Source organism: Thamnophis sirtalis, unplaced genomic scaffold, assembly GCF_051295495.1.
Source record: "Thamnophis sirtalis isolate CommonGarterSnake01/CBP01778 unplaced genomic scaffold, rThaSir2_p1.2 scaffold_5, whole genome shotgun sequence".
Lineage (NCBI taxonomy): Eukaryota > Metazoa > Chordata > Lepidosauria > Squamata > Natricidae > Thamnophis > Thamnophis sirtalis.
Window position 1 is genome coordinate 122,277,216 of NW_028261385.1, and position 20,155 is coordinate 122,297,370.

The following is a 20,155-nucleotide window of genomic DNA, read 5'->3' on the forward strand; positions in this document are numbered from 1 at the left end:
CTTATCCCATCTTTGTATTTATCTTTTTAAACACTAACTTTAGGCAACAATTGTACCATTTTTTGTGCTAAATGGCAAGCATATTTCCCAGCAGAAGGCAATTCTACACTCTAATTATTTTTGCTCACCTTTCTCCTGACACCTTGGTATTGTGTCTTTTTGTTTGGAGAACTGCAAGCCAACATTCTTGCGTAAGTGCACATTTTAAAAAGATAAATTAAGGGTCTGAAAATGAAAAATCAGGTAGATTCGCAGTAAAATGCAGAACTAAAACTAATTGCCCCAATCCCAGTATCGTTCTGCAAATTATGTCAAAGATCTGAGTTTGCACTCTCCTCACTTTCCCTTTATGAGAGGAGGGTTTACAGCCAAGTGTTCATTGTTCAGCTGTGAAGATATGAGAAGAAACTCCAGGGGCTCTGGAAGGGGAAAAAGCACCCCACCCCCCTCACACACACACACAAAGGAGGACCATATTGACAGGGGGAGGAGCTTTAGCATCAAATCATCTCAATACAGCCAGGGGAGAAAAACAGGCCCAGCCAGCAGGGGAACAGGATATGTTTAATCAGTTCCTGCCTCTAAAGGCAATGCAAGGAGAATGCAAGATCTTTTTTTGGCTGGTTTCTACACTGACACCTGCAAGTCAGTGTGGCCTCTCCTCAAGACTTCTCCTGAGGTGCCCTGAGTTTAAGAGTAGCTTGTCATGGCAAACGGTCGGGTTGGAAGTTGCGTTCAGGAGGGTTGTTCATTGAGAGGGTGCTGGATCCATGTCTTTCTGGATTGGTCCAATGCATTCTATGAAGTGCCCAAAGCAGAGAACTGCAAAAAAAAGGGGGGGGGGAATGTCCTCTGATTGTGAAATCAATGCCTGAGTATAACCAGGGTTGCTCTGGCTGCAGGATTTGGCCATAACATCGCAGATTGTTGCATATGCAATTAAACAAGATCAAAGCGACAACACTCCTAGAAGGAGCTTGCTGGCCTGTTTCGCATGGAACAATGCAAATGTGTTCACTCTTGGTTGCTGCTATTTGGCAAAAACGAAAAAGCCATTTCCCTTTCTTTTAATTAAGACTCCTTTCAATGTGCAATAGAAGAGGTGGGAGAGGGGCAAGGCCACGCATGCCCCGGCAGTCAGCTGCCCAAAGCAGGAACAGCAGTGCCTGTTCTCACAAGCCAGCGCCTATAGCTGCCTCAGAATATTCAGATTGTACTATGCTATATTATAGCTAAACTGTTCTACACTTTATTCCTTTGAATAAAACCTTTGCTATTTCCACATCATATATTAGAAAAATATCATTTCCCCAGCTAATTACAAGCCTTGTACACAAGACATGACTTTTAAAAGAAGATAAAAACCTCACAAAATTAAGGTTATCACTTTGCCCTGCTGTATTTTACAACTCAGAAATCAAAAAGTGGGTTTGATACAGGTTTTGCAATGCATGCACGCTTTGTACACTACCAAGTTATATTGAAATTCACTGGCTTGTCGGTGTCGGGATGCCTAGTGATTTCAGCAGGGCCCACCTTGAGGGCTACGAAAATATTTGACCTAGTATCGGCAAGATGATAAGAAGGGCCTGGGATTCGTCCAGTTTTGAACTATTCACCCTGGTTCTCTGCAGATGCCAAATATGCTGGTTCAGTGCATTTGAGAATGAAGAACAGGGTGGCCTTATGCCAACTGCAGGTTGATCCTATTGTCTGCACAGCAGATAGCTGGGGATGGGGTGGGGAAGGGATGTTGGTTTAGGCCAATGAACCCTACAAACACCCTGATGCAACTTTGCCCGGTTACTTTTTCTTCCTATCTGTGCATTATGTCACTGAACTGAGAACAGAGGAAATAGTAACATTGACCCAACATCACTAGGAATTAATTACGTTCACAGTATAATTACTGTGCAGATCCAGGAACTTGAGAAATGGCTGCCTGGATGGGGAAACTGTTCTCAGTCAATTTCACCTAAGAACAAAGGCATGCAGGTTAGTAAAGAAAAGGAGGAGGGGACAGCTAGAGCACGCATTGGTACTAAAAACATGAGTAAATGCTTCTTTTAACTCTCCCCTCCCCGTTTCTGCAATGTCTCTGGGTTCATGATTGGGACAGTATGTGTCAATTCTTCTTAGGCTTTTCTTTAAAGGAAAAAGAGAGAGAGAGAAATAAATGCACTTCCATTGAAAGAAACTGAATGATTTTTTAAAAAGCCATGTTCTTACCTATATCTAAGTGATTGTCAAGTGCTATAGCGGCGGTGCCCTCTGGCTCTATTAAATCCATACCCAACCAATCTAGGTGCAGGCAGTCCTATGTCCTACTCCATGATAGAAAATGTTCAAAGCACCCTCATTGGTTCAAAGGCCTTCAAGGCAAAGACACTGGCCAATGAAATGCCTTGCAATTGAGGCTTCCCTATATTTCTGGATTAGTTTGGAAAGCATAAAATCTTCGATTAATTCCAGACACACTCCCACCCTGGATTCCAAAAAGTGGGGGATGGAGGAGGATTCATTCCCTTATCTTTAGCATACTGACCTGTGGACAAAGTTTAAAAGCATCATTCCCACTTTTTCTGTTCAAGGTACACAAGTGCATGTCAATCTCAAAACATGCAAACTCCCCCTTTGCCTCAGATAGGAACACCACAGCATAAAGACTGCTTTCATCGGGAAGAACATCAATGCAAAGCTAATTTTTCCACTGTTATTTGGAAGAGAAAGGCGATGTTGGCTGGGGAAAGAGGAAGAGGAGAAACCTATTTATAAATATTTCACTTTGTGTATAAAATTGGTCTGAAATCACAGGAGTTCTCAGATTCTCACATATAATACAGATAATACTAAGGCTCATTTCCCACATTTTAGCTGACTCCTGAAAAATCAGAAAATCCCAGAAGACCACCCCAAAACCATGATGGGACTTTTCAGGAACTGTAGGTTGTGCAATTGGTGGCCCTACATTACCATGGTGCACAATTATTACCCACAAACATCTTTTGTATACACAAGAATCCATACCCTCAAACTGGCTGCAAGGTGCTCACAATCCAAAGTGGGATTTCACTCCATTGTTATATACTCTCACGGGTGTGTCAAGCTTGCTAAATATAGGTAACCCCCGTGAGATGTTGCAAATTCTGTCCCAGTCAACCGTTCCCATCTCAAAATGCTTTCCTTGCAGGAGGGAAGGAATAATCACACAGAAGACCTTCTGCTAGATGACAGATCAATAATACAAACGTCTATGTGGTACATTAGTCTGTTAGAACTCCGGGAGCAATCAATGCATAGCAGCCAAGTGGGAGGGAAAGAGAAGGAGCCGTCTGGTTCCTAGATTCCAACAGGCTCCCAAGGCCGGCTCAGATGGGCGCAAACCGAGAATGCTCCAGACCAAGAAGGGGAACAAAACTGGCCTTCACCGGCTTGGAGCGCTGTCATCCAGCTGCTTTGTGTTTCCCACCACAGCACCTGCACATCACCCCACAGTGGTAGCAAGCCCGGAGGGGCAAGTAACAGCACATACAAGGGGCCAGAAAGGACAAGGCGATTAGGGCCAACCACCGGAGGCAAAACTTTTCATCGCTGGTATCGCAGGAGCAAGGGTCTGTATAGTCTCCTTCTGGATCAGACATGCAATGGTAGAGCATACTGTCTGCACACCACATGCAGCTGACTCGGCGGATACAGCTTTGGACTCGGTCTGGAGCATCCTGGCACTGACCCCGCCTGTTTTCCTCGCGGTTGAAGATGTCTCTACAATAGACACACCGTGACCTTTCCCCGTCTTCTTTTCGCCGCCGCTGTTTACACCTGACTGGCTGAGTTTTAATCACGGCACCCTTAATGTCATCCCCTCGATCAAAGTCAGTGTTACTGACATAAGGGTAATTGTAGTCATGCTTCGAGGCCTCCGTTTTGGCAAACCGCACATAGGAGTCCCCATCATCGGGATCAATGTACTTCCCCCGCACAGGGGTATGACGGTAGTCCTCATAACCTGTCACCCAGTTCTTTTCCCTTGGATTAATCCGTACAATCTCCTCGTCGTCATCGGGGAAGCTGACGTGGCGGCACGATCGTAAGATTGACTATAGGAGAGAAGGGGGGGGGGAAGAGATTTGAGAAAGCACAATTTTTTTAAGCCAGCAGGCGAGTATGACATTTAGCAGTAGATTTATCAGAGATACCAGCACAGACAATGACACAAGTAAATGCAAAGGCTAAAAATATTATATGTACAGTAAAAGCCAACACTGCAAATTATTGTGGCACACAAAACTATAATTCCCATAGAAAGGCACCCTTCCTCAACTGATACTCTCTAGAGTAGGGAAGGACACCAACAAGGGTGCCTTGAAGCTTCCTCTCCACAGCAGGATACAAGCTGGGGTTTTGGAGTATACAGTAACTCCCACAGTCACTTATTATGGCCTTAAATGAAGCCCCAAGTACCCCAAGATTGACTATTCCTTCTGAATTTAGAAAGCTAAGCTACTGTATATAACCAATCAGGACTGTAGCATTTGGAGAGAATACCAATGCATTTTCAGTTACAGTCAAAATGTACAATGCTGTTTTTTATATACATATTGAGCAGCTGTAAGAAACAGCTGGTCTCAAAGATAACCTCTTTTAAAATAGGTTAAATTTTAATTAAATTTAAAATTAAAACAATGTTTTTAAATAGGAAATTTTAAATAGGCAACACACCAAGCCTAATAAATCTTCTGCTATTTCTAGTCATGACTTGGAAGACAATAGTGGTAGAGCTCATATCACAGATCTCTATCAAAGAGCTCCTGCTTTCACACTAGCAGATATTCACTTTGGCTTTCTGGCCAAGCGAGTATGAAGAAAAATCAGCATGCTGGAGCAGCAAGGAAAGAATCTAAAGAAAGGCTCACTTGTTCTAGATGGTAAAGCTCAGGGCTAAACTGGTCATGAAAGTGGCCACGGGTGCAAATTCGGTGATGCTCAAAGGATGGAGAAGATGCTAGTGTTCGTAAAGGCTGCTCTCTTTTCTGAGAAGAATTAGAAGAACTGTCAGTGGCATTCTGTAAAAAACAAACAAATGGGACAATATTAACTAAATTGTGAATACAATCTTTCTGCAGATTTGGGTCACAATACACACCTCCCACCCTAAAAAAAAAAGCAGCTAGATTTTAAATTGACCAACTTTTCCAAAATCACGGTTGGTTATGTCAAACACTAAAACCCAGGAAAACAAGTCACAATTTTGTATCCATATACAATGTTATATCTGAAGCAGGATGAACCACAGCTTAGTCATTAGTTTTAATAAAATAGTGTTGTTTTATGAACCCAGGTGGTTTACAAACCAATATAAACAATTTCGGTGGCAAAAAGCTAGTTGAATAATCAGTCTAATCTACATAGAGGGATTTAACATTGTTTAAACCTCTTATTTCATGAAAATTAAGGAGGCATCGGGAACACTGCACTGTTGTATGTCAAAATACTACAAAACGTTGCCCCTTGCTACTGGCTATTATTGGCAGAGACCAGAAGAGTCACTATGTAGTGACTGCATAGCTGAAAGTCTGTGGGTCTTAAAATGTTAACGTTAAGAAGCAGAAATGTACCCAATCTATTTAAGTTGCTGTTACACAAATTACAGCCATAACATCAAGTTTCTACCCACACACCTGCCTCCTGTTTGACAAATTCAAAGAGATCTCTGTATACTACAATTCAGAGAAAAATAACAAGGAGTAACACTTATTTATTTATCTTTATTTATTCATCACATTTCTATACCGCCGATCTCACCTAAGTACCCTTGCATTTGCATTTCAAGTCACTCTTAAATTTCTCAGGCTAATTTTTCTGCCTTTCAATCACCAGGAAAATTTGAGACAAATTTTAGCAAATTTGTACTACACACTCAACGAAGAAACCGGAATTATTTATTTTCAACCAATGTGCAATTTGAAAAAAAATGTACAGTGAGAATTCTCAAGTCACAAAGTGGTGTGATACGCTGAAATACCCAGAGCCAGAAACCACATGTCAATATTCTGACTTGGGACTATGCAAAGGACTCCTTTAGAGATGCTGGAAACTGCATATAAACACACACACACATGAACGAAAATGGGATTTTATCCCCTTTATAAACAATGTGTACATCTGAAATGAGAAAGAATTAAAAACATGTTTGAAATCCTTATCTGATGCCCAGAATATGCTTTCACTACTCATATACAGTTTTGGCCCTCCAGACAGGCTTTTAACAAATTCGCCTGGGGCCCTGTGATCCTAACTTGCAAAACTGGGCTGACATCTGTTGCACAAATGTTAGATCGTCATGCTAGTTACCTTCCAGGTAAACCAACATTCTGGCCTGTATCCAAACAGAAAATGAATTGTTTGGATCAACTTCATCTAGGTCTACTTAGTACATCACCACCTCTTGATGCTGAGCATTGTTAAGACAACCCAATTCTTATGAAACAACCTAAAGTATTTTACAGATAAATTAAATGGCTGCTTAACTTCTGTTTCTTCCCAAAGAAGAAACTTTAGATCAATAAAAGTAACTATGCTTTTATACAAAGCTTGGCATATTTTGAAAGAATATTTTCAAACTTTTAGCGGCATCAGCTGTTGAATTCTATTTTGGCAATGGATTCCAGCTCAAATAAGTGTGGATGAACATCATAACTGCAAATAAGTGACCCCATCTGACTTCTTAAAATATCATTCTGCCTGCTCTGAGAAATCTCTGCTTGCAATAACGGTCTTTTTAATGTATCAGCATAAGCTCACAGATGCGCAGCTGAAGTCGGAAGGAATTTTTAAAAGCTGTAAATAGCAAAATATGAAGGCAGAGCATGTGAGCAAAATTTAACACAAATTTTTAATTGAAATGCTTCTATTGCAGACAAACATGGTATTTCACCTGTCATGCTAATATTAAATCTTAGACAGAGGGCAGGAATGGAGAAAGGTACACATGCTTTAGAGACTCACATTTAACACAACACCCAAACCCGCATCAATATGACTCTTCCCCTTTAAAGAAGCAACAGAGGCACTCACGTTTTGATTCCCATGCTAAGACACTATACTGTCTTAGCACAGCATCCATTGAAAGGCCCACAATGCTCATTTAAGATGTGAACAGTTAGCCTTACTGTTGCCTCTGAAGAGCATGTCTGCATAACCTTGATCCGGAGACTATATGCTGGCCCCAACTGTCCTTTTGTACTCCCAAGACTACCCTGAGAACATGCCACTGAACTGCTAAGTTTCAGAATAAAAGAAGTTATACAAAAAGAAAGCCCACATTTTAACAAATCGACAAATACAAAAAAAAATAGGCAAGAGATGCTTGTCCTTCTTCCTCCTAGTGATACCTCTTCATCAATGGTCCTGCTCCCCATGATTTCTGGAGGCCAAAAAAAAAAAATCACTTGGCTAATTAATGTTGCCTCCTCCTTTTTTAAAGCCACCGTTTCCGAGTTCTTCTGTACAGTTGGTCATGAAAAAAGGACCTCCCAATGCATAACACTGCCTCTGGACAATGCAACAGGCAACCTAGCGATTTCAAGCAGCCTGTCTCTGGGTGGCAGCCAGTATGAACAGAAAGAAAAACAAGAGGTCCATCCAGCATTCAAAAGTATCCATTATGTTTACAAGAGGTTATTTTTCCTGCCCCAAGCTATCCTTCCATTTTGCAACCATACTGGTTTGGCCATAGCATGCCTTGAGGAGACCAAATCAAAGAAACAATACCTGTTTTGAACCAGTCCTTGTTTCCTACCAGTTGCAATAAAACAGCATTCTAAAGCAGATCAGAGTATCCCGAGATTGCTTAAGGAAGAGAGCAATAATCTTGCATTATTATAATTAATTTTTGCTTTTGAATCTTCATTGGTTTATTTTCTGCTTGAATAGCATTGGAGGGAACCTACCCATAGGACAGGGAAGGCAGAAATCACTTCAAAAACTAGTTGCAGATCCCTTCCTTTAAGTATCCTTAGCTGTATTGATAGCCATTCATTATACTCTAGGCTAGTGGTTCTCAACCTTCCCAATGCCGTGACCCTTTAATACAGTTCCTCATTTTGTGGTGACCCCCAACCATAAAATTATTTTCGTTGCTACTATGTAATACCGGGAGCCACAAAACCTGGGTGGGTATGGCCAACTCAACATCACTCCCACCCAGTCACATGACATCCCCCCCAGACATGCCTACCAAGGTTTCATGGCTCAGTGTTTTCATTTAGAATAGGGTCTCTCTCTCTTCTCTCTCCCTCCCTCTCATTTCTGTTTTTCTCTATTTTTCCCCTCCCTTTCTCTTCTTTCTTTCTTTCTTTCTTTCTTTCTTTCTTTCTTTCTTTCTTTCTTTCTTTCCTTCCTTCTTTTTCTTTCTTTCTCATTGAATACGATAGCAAATCCAAAACAAAGTTATTAATTGTAGGAAATTGCTTCTCTGTAATCTTTTCATAGTGAACTCTAAGTTGATAGAAGCTGGCAAGATTGTACTAACAACAATAAGATATATATTTTGATTTCTTTTGAGTTTGACAATATAATACGTTATCCAAAATTATAAATAATCTTATTTTCAGATGCATTTTTTGCCATCACTGTTATTTTCTTTTTAAAAAATCAGACTTGCTTCCAATTTGTGCCTTCTGGCAAACTGCAGTTTTCTTGGTAAGAGATCTAGCTTGCCTTTACTTTCATCATAGGTCTGAGAAAGTTTCATTTTCTTTCTTTCTTTCTTTCTTTCTTTCTTTCTTTCTTTCTTTCTTTTCCCTTCCTTTCTTTCCCCCTGATTTGTTTCCCTCTCTTTTCCCTCTATCTCATTCTCTCCCTTTAGCTCTCTTTCATTTCTTTCTCCCTCTCCCCCTTCTCCCTCTAATTTGTTTCCCTCTATTTTCCCTCCTTCCCATTCTCTCCTTCCAGCTCTCTTTCATTTCTCTCTCTCTTTCTCCCCTTTCATCTCTTTCTTGCACGTGCAAGCAAAATGCCCTCCTGGGCATGGAACACGGCGGCGGGGACAGCGACTCCTGCTGCTGCTGCCACTGAGAAGTGAGTAACTAGCTGCGCTGCGCAGGAGACTCCTCAGCGCCAGACTCAGGTCGGTCCCCTTTGTGTTGACTCAGGAAAGAGCCAGAGCAGCCATTTCTGGATGCAGAGAGGGAAGAGTTCCAGAACCCTGCGCAAGGAGAGCCCTGTGCAGCACAGGAGAACTGGAGTTCTTCCCTCCCTGCACCCAGCCACCTGCTGCTGCTGCTCCCCATTCTTCTCCTTCCTGAGCCAACACGAAGGGTACCACGGCTCGCGCTGACCTGAGTCTGGCGCTGAGGAGTCTCCTGCACTGCATACCCAGTTACTCACCTCATAGCGCAATGGCGACAACGGGAGGAGAGTCGTTGTCCCCTCTGCCTTGATCCTGCCCCAGGAGGGTATTTTGCTTGCGTGCAGGCACTCAAGGGATGAGCACAAGAAAAGGGCTGGAGCTCTTCCCAACACTGAGTTGCCTGCGAAGGATGCGGAATCGCAAAAGCAGGCGAGAGGTTCGTGCCTTCTCGGGGCGGAGAGGAGATTGTGCGATTGGGTCAGCAGGGAGCCGCAGGAGAGGGGCCAAAGCCTATTAAGACTGTTACCCATGCTAAGCACTGTTACCCATCTCAGCGTACACGCATCCCACGTTCCTTTATTTTATTTTCCACGCCTTGTTTTATGCCTCAGAAATGGTACCTCTTGGCTTCTGTAGCTCTGCCCATCAACCTCCATCACTCGGAGAGAGCTGCTTTGCAGTGTCCTCTGTGCTGCGCGTGTCTCTCTTTTCCCCCTCCTCGTCTCCATTCCAACTCCTACTTCCTTCCCACACACCCCTCTTCTTCCGCGGGGAACCCGAGCCGCTCCTTCCCTTCGAACCGGCTTCTTGCCAGCCTCTCTATGGGAGGCTTCCCAGCGACCCCTGTGAAAAGATTGTTCGACCCCAAAAGGGGTCACAACCCATAGGTTGAGAACCGCTGCTCTAGGCTAAAAGACAATTTCCAAATTCGGTGCTCAAACTAAATTGGAACTTGAGGAGATGACGCAGGGTGACTTTTTCAACCTGATCAAGCTTTTATAGGCAATATAGATCTGCTCCCAAAAGTCACATAGAAAAACAAAGAACTTTCTTACACAGTTTTTACTATTACCATTCATTTATCTGTCTTGAGAAAATGACAAAGAGATCCAAGCAAGCTACTTCTTGGCTCAGGATCAAATCCTCACACATGGATGCACAGATATAAGTAAATTGGTTGCATTTGAGATGAAGGTGCTCTTGAGGCATGTCTTCAGTCAGCATATAGTTCAGTTTTGCTGTCTATAGAAATTCTCAATTGTCCAGGTCATGTTGTCCCAAAGGTGCTTCTTCCAAAAGGCAACTGGACTTTCTTGGTTAAGCTTCTTCAGTTCTAACTACTACTCAGTTTTGATGTTCAAAATGTCCAGCCATTTCTATGACTCAAACCTAACCCTAACCCTTTGCTATTCTATCTTTAAAAACCTTAGCAACTGAACATTAGCATGCAAATGCTATTGTGAATAATTAGTACCAACACATTTAGCAGCCTTTTAATTACAATGTCCATTAAAAGATACTGAGCTTCTCTACACATAAGTTCATCTTGTTTGCATTGCTCTTCTGCACAGACACAGGTTGCAATGAATTACCTAGGGTCTAATTTTGCAAATGCAGTTTATAAAAAATCACTACCAAATGCCCAGTTTATTTATAAAAATTGTTTATATAGCTCCCCAGTAATCAAAAGGAGCACATACCCGACTCTGGGCAGCTTACAGATCCACTTGATCAGTAAGATTAAAACACGATACAAAAATATAACAACAAAATATCAAACCTTAAACCCAAAACAGCTTTGCATTCAGAAGAATTAGATGGTAGGGGAAATATTGTTCCAAAGAAGGGGGGGCAGCAATAGAAGTAGCTTGACTCTGGCATGTCAGGAGATGGTATTCCTTAAGGGATGGGATCCAGAGAGCTCAGTCTTCAAGAAACAGCTGGAAGTAGTCAATCCTGTGTATATTCATGAAGGACTTTGAAAGTGACAGCCAGCACCTTAAGTTGCATCCAGAAGGAGATTGGTAAGAAGTGCTGCTCTCAGAGTGCTACACAGTCAACTCACAATATATTCATATCTACTGAAGTCACTGCATTCTGGACTAGTTGGAATTTCTGAGTCAACTTCAAAGGCAACCTAATGTTGAAGTAATATCAGTGGGAGGTGACAAACACCTGAGCCAATGTTGCCTTCTCAGAGATGTACCCACCTGGGATTTGGTTCCACCAGCAGCTTCTTACCTCCCCTCCACTGATCTGAAACATTCAGTCATGAAGAACACTTGCAACACTGTACCTCCCCCTTCTTGTTGACAATTAAAACAGACACTGTAGTAAAGGTCACCAAGGGATCAAACAGGCCAGGACTTACACCTTCCCATCTGCAATAGTGATTGATGTGGATTTCCTCTAGAGTTCTCTGCAAATGCTGCCATACAACCCTCTCAACAAGTCTTCCCAGTAAGGGACTGTCACTGACACACTTAATAGGCTGAGAGTTAACTAACTTTGCTTGGCCAAGCAATTTGTCAGGGTTCCAAGTAACACCCCCAACGAAAGAAAACTCCGAGGCTTGAAGTTCCTCAAAATTCCATTTTATTAGAGATGGCATATTGGCACATCTGGGAAAACCCGAATCTGAAAGCTTCCAGGTTTTTGCCCACCCAAATTAAAGTCCAAGTCATGTCCATCACATTGCCCAATCAGGCACAGTCCCAACTGGAGATGCTTCCCAGTCATACCCCTCCAGGTGCAAGGCAAAATGTCCTTGACTCTCCCGAGAAAGGAATGCTATTTTGACTATATATCTCCCATACTCCATATAACCCCACTCCTATTTTCCCATAGCATTGAATGTGGCAGGCCGAAATACAAAAGATGGCTTCCAGGCCTGACACAATAATGTCTTGAAGAAGGATTGCACTACTGCCTCTTTCAAGGCAGGTGGCACCATCTTCTCCTTCAAGGAAGCATTCAGTATTGCTTCCTTCTTGAAGGCTTTCATTAACCAAGATTCCTTCTTGAAGGCTTTCATTAACCAAGAAAGGCAGGTATCTAAGATACAGTATTAACAGAAAATGGAAGCTGGGTTCAAGCGTCATGTTTTGTCCATGGCTTACAGAATAAGGAATAGTGATCTGGTTCACTTAGAATATAAAAGAATAGAATATAAAGATTTTGGTTTACAAGTCAACAGGCTCCCAATCATACTATACCATTTGAACAAAGATGCAGCTTTTAATATTACGAAAACCAGCCTTGTAGATTCAGTCTACTAAACTTCAATTGGTTCTCCTATCCTTTCTAAACTTCTGACATATTGCAATCAAAAGTTCTTTTAGGAACGAAAATACAAATTTTTAGTTGGGTGGGTGTAGAGAACTGAACTGGCTGTAATTTGTGAAATCAAACTTAGCTTCTCTTGTTCCCTCTCACGCACATTTTAGCAATGTGATTGTAGCATATTTCACACTCCTCTGGGAGACAAATGTAGGCCAAAAGCTTCAGGAAGGAATCTCTAGAAAGGAACATAGTTCCTTAGTTCTGACTGTGAGAGGGACAAAGAAAATAATATATATATTTAAAAATGTATAAATGGTTTTGCATTATTTTATTATTTATGCTGACAATGCAGCCAAAGGACGCTTGGTTTAGTAAGCAGGAGCCAAATGTGAAGAACTTACTCACATACTCTATATGGGACATTGCAATTATCTGTACATAAAGCAGCTGGAAAAATCATTATTCTAGCTAGGCCTATGGTCAAACTAAATATACATATGCTAAACAAATCCTCTGTATTGTAAGCAAAAGTAATTTCATATTAGCAAGTTTCGCAATATCTCACATCCCTACAATCTATCTTACAAAGATATTTCGGGTCCAGTTTTCTTGCCCTTGGCAACTACTTCACATATCTCCATCTCCGAAGTTTTTTTTTGTTTGTTTCCTCCATTTCTTGGATCTGTATATTTATATCGTCTCTTTATGCACAATGTTTCCACACTCCTTTCAAATGTTTTTTTGTCTCATTTTCCGACTGCCTGCAAATGTCCCGTAACTAATATGCTTGTTCTGAGCAGAATAAATGAACGTCATAAAGTAGTGGGCTCAAAATCTGATACAATCATTGAAGGTTTGAGATTAATGTAACTGATCAAACAAGCCTGGTATATACTATTGAGAATATTTTTAAACTCAGCAATTTGGTGTTGGCCCAACTTGCCAGAAAGAACATGAAATTTCTGAATGTGGCAACAGAGAGACAGATGCAAAAGGAGATCTTCAATCTCTTATGTGATGTCATAGAGACCCTCAGGTTCATTGCTTTGTAACAAAGATAGAATTTGCTTGTTTGGCTTTACCTTTCTAGCCATATCTGATGGTCATCATTGCCTTCCCCACCACTAGGAAATCCTTCCCTCCCTCCCCCCCCTCTCTCTCTCACACACACACACACATACAAACACCAGCATCTTCATTGAAAGGCATGCATTAGTACTATAGAAAAACCAGGTTGCATTTACATAATAAATATCCTTTTACAAATAAAATACATACAATAAAGATCTCAGAAGATACTTATTTTTTGGCTTGGCACTATAGACCATGGTTCCTCAAACTACAGCCCGGGGCCCACATACAGCCTGCCAAAGTTATTAATCCAGCATGCACAGGACCACAAGGCTGCCCCACTCACATTGCTCTGGCCACCCTTTGGCCCCAGGAGGCCCAAAATGGGTGAAAACAGCCTGTTTTTGGCCCAAAATGGCCCATTTTCACTCATTTCTTGTCTGCAGAATGCTTCTGGAGGTGGGGGAGTTGAAAAATGGGGTGGACAGATGCCCCAGGATGCCAAATAATGGGCAAAAATGGCCCATTGCTGCAAAAAAACAGGCCATTTCCACCCATTTTTTGCCTGCAGAATGCTTCTGGAGGTGGGTGAGGTGAAAAATGGGGTGCACAGATGCCCCAGAAAGGCAAAAATGGGCCTATTTTTCATCTCCCTCACCTCCAGAAGATAGATAGAGAAAGAGAGAGGTAGACAGACAGACACACGCACACACACAGAGAGTTGTCGATTGTAAGCTCCTTGGGGCTGAGAAGAATTGCTGTAAAACTGAGTTTCCTGAAGTGGGCCAGTAGACTCCTAAACAACTGAAAAAATAATCTAGTAAAAAGAAAGGTCAACCAAAAGAGCAACATGCAACAAAAGCAAATAAAACACCCCCAGAAGCAAAACAAATTAAAGTTTAATTTGTGTGCATTGTTTAATGGACTGTTAAATTGGCCACACCCACCTATTCACATGACCTAGCTACGCCCACCCAGTCGTATGCCCACCTGCCCACCAGTCCAGCCCCCCAACAGTCTGAAGGACTTTAAATTGGCCCCCTGTTTAAAAAGTTTGAGGATTCCTAACATTTCCCCCAATCTATCCCAAGTAGAAGTACATGTGGAATTTTTTTTTGAAGATTTGTATAGTGAAAACTATTGAAGTGCTCTGAACTGAAAGTAGGCCTTTGACAATTTTCCACAAACACAACTAAGATTCAAAAAAACATTAAACTGTATCCCTGCTGTCAAACAAAAATTCAAGATTATTTTAGCAAGGCTGTATCTCTGTATAAAACACTGACTTACAACTTTCTCAACTCCAACACTGGGAGCACGCCAGTTAAAGATATTTAAAGAGATCCAGTAAAATTACTTTTGTTGCTGTATTTTGACAATCGACTTCTTTAAAAAAAACAAATGCATAAACCAAACTAAAGAACAATCAACTGGCTTCTAGAATTACAATTTGCTGCAGAATATAAATCACCCTGAGTTCTTAGAGAAGAGTACAATCTGATTGCTAGAAAAGAAAACTAAGTTAGTGTTTTATATTTAAGGTGCAATTCCCTTTGGCCCAACCACTGTCACCTTTCCACCAAGCCAGCCACCAATTTTCAGAAAGCTGTCATCATTTCTAACGCATTCTCGTCATTTGTTTAAGTATAGCCTGTAAACATGTAATTCAAGAAGTGGCATCATAATAACCTTAGAACAATTGTGCTGTATCAGCAAACCAAAAACTATGCTAGTGCTCCATTCCATTTTCTTGCTGGCCAGTTGAATGGCTAATGTGCCTTAAAAAAACAACCAACAACAAAATATATTTTATTTAAAAATGCCTTATTTAAAGGTCAAAGATCATTAAACCACACATATCTAAACAACTGAAAAAACAAACAGCAGGAGGAATGTAAATATAACACCACAGTTTTTGTCAAAACTGGTAGTGTTCCTCTACCATGTATGCACAGATAACTTCACTATGCAGAATAAAGTAGGTTATTCTCAAGCAAGCAATTTAATAATGATAAATTTCATTAATTAAACTTCATTACTCATATACTTCTAGCATTTTGCCGCTCACTTTCTTTTTCCCCATTCCCTTAAACATTAGGAGGAATTCTTATTGATACTCAATGTTTGTGTAGTATCCTCAGTGTCTTTCTACTTCAGAATTGAACTTCCTGTCTCTCATTTCTCTTAGTAACTGGGTACCTTCTTCATTCAGTGTTTCTGGGGAGTTTTAGGATACATCTGTGCAAGCTTTCAACCCAAAAGGCATGACAAATCCTAAACTAAGCCAAAGTGTAGTTCTGCAGTATGACATTAGCAGTTCAGAAATATGCCAGAGAAATGAAACAGGGCTGAAATGGTGAACAGGAAATCAAGGCATTGATATCCCCAGGATCTCTGCCTCAGTGCTGTGTGGGATGAGAGCAAATAACTGGTCCAAGGTCTCCAGCCAGCTTCATGCCCAAAGTGAGACTAGAATTCACAACCTCACAATTTCTAGCTTTTAAGTCTTAACCACTGCCCCAAACTGTCGCTTTCTGCACACCTTGATGATTATCTTGTTTATTTTGAATTTTTACTTTGTGAGCCTATATACAATGTATGTAGAATTCTCCTGATTTTCTATCCAGATGACAGATAGAAGTACCACACTAATTTTCATTTTTAAAAAATGAACAACCCCCTGCATCTTTTAAATCAAGGAGTGTGAAGAAATCAGTGATTGCAATCACAAGAGCCCTCAGAACAGGAGGCCGCACTCGCTGAATGAAGTCTTCCTTGTCCCCAGTCCATATAGTTTGTGTATAAGCTTGCATGTGTGTCCAGGTTTAGCTAATGTACATGATTAGCCTTAGATTCAGGAAGTGCCAAAGAAAACATTTCAACATACAGTAAATAATTCATGGAATTTACTGAAGGCCACTGTCTGAAAAAAGTTTTAAAGGGGAATTAAATACATTGATGAAATATGGTAATATAGGAATTCTTCACTCAGAAGTAACAGGCATCTCAGTACAACAAGTAGAAAGAAAAGCTATTGGCTTCATGATGGTCTAATTAGCATTCTTACTAGGTTGCTTAAATTCAGGAAGATGTCTGAAACTACATCCAATCTGGCATGTACTTACATTACTCCCTTCCATCCCTATTGACTCCCAACATGATGCTTCGTCCAAGTGACCATTCAAGCTCTGAGCAGAAGTGGCCTGACTGCTAATGTAAACAAATTCTCCTGGAAAAAGCTTGTCAAAACCAATGGGGGAGTACATAACTTTAGCCATAGATTCCAAGGCAGGCAGTAATAGCAACCGCTTCATGTTTTCCTTGGTCTGGCTTCTCCTTCTGCATTAAATGTGAACAGTCAATGTATATGCTATCCTACTATATAAAAAAAAACCCTGAATGGTTCTTCGTTCAACTAAAGCTAGATCGTTCTGTGCCTCATTAGTAGCAGTATAACTATCAAGCAATCTGGTTAGCCTATAACTATTTCATTTCATTTTCCCTTTATTTGTATGCCGCCCTTTTCCCTGGGGGGACTCAGGGTGGCTCACAGTTCAAAAAAAAAAAGGGGGGGGGGAAGGACAAACAATTTCTAACATAAAGACAATACATCATTATTAAAAACACAACAGTCACACAATTCGAGTGGGGTTAGAATCTTAACCCCAGGCCAGCCGGGACAGCCAGATCTTTAGGGCGGCACGGAAGGACTGGAGGGTGGTGAGGGTCTGAATCTCCACGGGGAGTTCGTTCCAGAGGGTCGGAGCAGCCACCGAGAAGGCTCTCCTCCTGGTAGTTGCCAGTCTACACTGGCTGGATGATGGAATTCGGAGGAGGCCTAATCTATGCGATCGTATCGGTCTAGTGGAGGTAATTGGCAGTAGGTGGTCTCTCAAGTACCCAGGTCCAGTACCATGAAGGGCTTTGTAGGTGATAAGTAGCACCTTGAATCGCACCCGGAGATCAACAGGCAGCCAGTGCAGCTCGCGGAGGATGGTTGTTACGTGGGTGAAACGAGGTACACCCACGATCGCTCGCGCGGCCGCATTCTGGACCAGCTGAAGTCGCCGAATGCTCTTCAAGGGCAGCCCCATGTAGAGCACATTGCAGTACTCCAGCCTAGAGGTCACAAGGGCACGCAATTAACTAGAACTAACTCAAAAGTGTTAACAAATCAGGAAGACCTGCCCTAGTGAGTAAATACTACATGTACAGTAAAGGACATAGAATGCTTGAACGCCACAAAAGGGGGAAGAAGGGGTGTTCTTTCAGCTAACGGAGAAACTAAGGGCAACCTCTGATCGCATTCATAAGCTCTTTATAAGTATTCAACTCAAACCTTTGTTCTTGAGAGAGAAGAATAAACAAACAAAGGTGCCAGAGTGAGAGAATATGCGGAGAGGAGGCACCCATTTTGGCTCTACTCTTATCTGGAATTAGCTTCAGCCCTGCCTTACCACATGATACAGTCTTTAACAAAAGGGGGGGGGGCAATAATTGCCAAGTTCTGCTTTATGAACTGGGCTCTAATATTGTTGGTAATTTCTGAGTGTATTGCTGGTGTATAACCATACTAAATTGATGATGATTTCTTAGACTAATTTTTAAATGCATACTCTGGAACCTATATGTAGGCCTGTGGCTTGCCATAATTTTGTTAGTAGTTATTTCCAGTATGACTGCAGCATAAACAAATGGGTTGCTAAATCAAATGGCAGCATGTCTGGAGAAATCAAGATTATGGAACAAGAGCTTGTTAGAGCCAAAGAACCATAGCTTCAAGTAACAATTGTTACATTCGGATAATAAAAAGTCACAACTTTAGTGATGGTCCAAAATTCGACGTTAACAGTTCCAGAAATTTATTTTAAAGGCCTTTTGTTTTATCATGGAGTCTCTATTCAAATGGGTTCTTAAAGGAAAAAAAACAGTACATCCTTTGTGCTAATTTTCTGACCTAATGTTTTATCCATTCAACATAGTTCCAGCCTTCCAAAATGCCACTCTCAACCTGCCAAAATCAACATCTCTACATTATGTACAGTATGATTTGATAAACCTTTTAACTTTTCCAGATGGTTATCTTGGCAGGAATCATTTTGACAAAATGTGCTATCCAGTGCCACGCTGCAATAACGATTAGTTACATACAACATTAAGTGGTTAATTCCTGAAATACACTATTCTTCACCAGTATATTACTTCTCCCCCCCTGCCCCACCAAGGATAAGCTGAACCAAGCCATTCAGGATGGCTCATCCCATTTCAGAAGTAAATGCCGATGTGAGGAGGTGGGCGGGAGGACAGATAGTATCCAATTTATCTCAAATACCCAGCTGCCCTATTATGGAGAAAACCATAATATTGACAAAGATAGAAGGAAAAGGAAGGCAACAAGCAGCAAGATGGATGAGCTCAAAAGGCACTGGCAATAGGTGCTCCATTAGAAAATCTGAAGGAGAGCCAGATCATCCTGGAGAGATCCATCTATGTGGTTGCTAAACGGTGACACTAACTTGATGGCACATCAGGTCATCAATAGGGGTGTTAGCAATTATGCCAGTTCCTTGGATTGTCTTGTGCTTGCGACTAGAAGGTAAAAAGATACAATGCTTTCCACATGACACTGTTTGCAATTCCTTGAAAGAAAATCTGTTCTATCCCCACGTACACAGGAGAAAAGGTACAGCCACTCTAAGAAGTTGTAACCTGGGGTTAAGTATCTTTAAATCTGAAGCAGTGAGGAGTCTGAATATTTATCACCTCACATCAGATGCTTCTCTAACAGTTGCACCGTGAAAGGCTGAGTACTACAAGAAAGCAAAACATCAAGGCTCAGTACTGCTTCTCTGCAGGTGAACTTTTTTCTAAAAGGTGCGTTGCCTGAATGCACTCAAGGCATATGTTTGTTGCTGGCAACCCAGTATTCTTTCACAAAAGACAAACTGAAGAAGTGACTTTACTCAGGTTGCCTCTAGAGAAGAGCAAGGGGTCAGGATAAGAAGCATGAAGAAATTTATTTTCAAGCATATGGGGAAAAAAGCCCAGAGCCTTAAGAGTTAAGGAAACAATACATGGAAGAAGAGTCCCCTAAAGTGGTGCTTCATCTTAGGAAGCAAGGACATGTTTTTCAGCCGCAGCTGAATCATTTTTTGCTCCTTTCATTGCAATGTGTGCTTTTGGCCACAAACTGGGAGAGAAGACAAAAACTAAGCTCTTGAAATTCAAACATAATTAAAGTTTATCATCCAAAGGAGCAATAGAGATCTTTTTAGGGGGAAGAGAGGGAGTGGAGTTTCAATGTCAGAGAGGCTAAAGTAGAGAACATATCTGCTTCTTTCCAGGGATATATCAGGACCAATAAATACTGGTATTTGGGGTATTTTGAAGCACTGTAAGTATGGATAAACATTTGTGGAAAGCTATATGTCAGTGTTTCTCAACCTTGGCAACTTGAAGATGTCTGGACTTCAACTCCCAGAATTCCCCAGCCAGCATTCGCTGGCTGGGGAATTCTGGGAGTTGAAGTCCAGACATCTTCAAGTTGCCAAGGTTGAGAAACACTGCTATATGTATCTATTGGGATCCTCTCTCCCTTTGTGCTCCTATCTAATTGTGTAGAAGAGGAAGCCATTCCAGCTTTGTGATGCTCTCCCTCCCTTCCTGACTTTC

General features: G+C 41.4%; 1 protein-coding gene across 1 annotated transcript in view; it reads right to left on the reverse strand.

Moving 5' to 3' along the window:
- Nucleotides 1-221: 221 nt before the first annotated feature.
- Nucleotides 222-20,155, reverse strand: part of SPRED2 (sprouty related EVH1 domain containing 2) — a 96,682-nt gene continuing 76,748 nt past the window's right edge. The window contains exons 5-6 of the mRNA XM_087716822.1: nt 4,914-5,063; nt 222-4,097 (exon numbers count right to left, since the gene is read on the reverse strand). Coding sequence (XP_087572948.1) covers nt 3,444-4,097; nt 4,914-5,063 — 804 coding nt within the window. The 3' untranslated portion in view covers nt 222-3,443. The remainder of the gene's footprint in view (nt 4,098-4,913; nt 5,064-20,155) is intronic.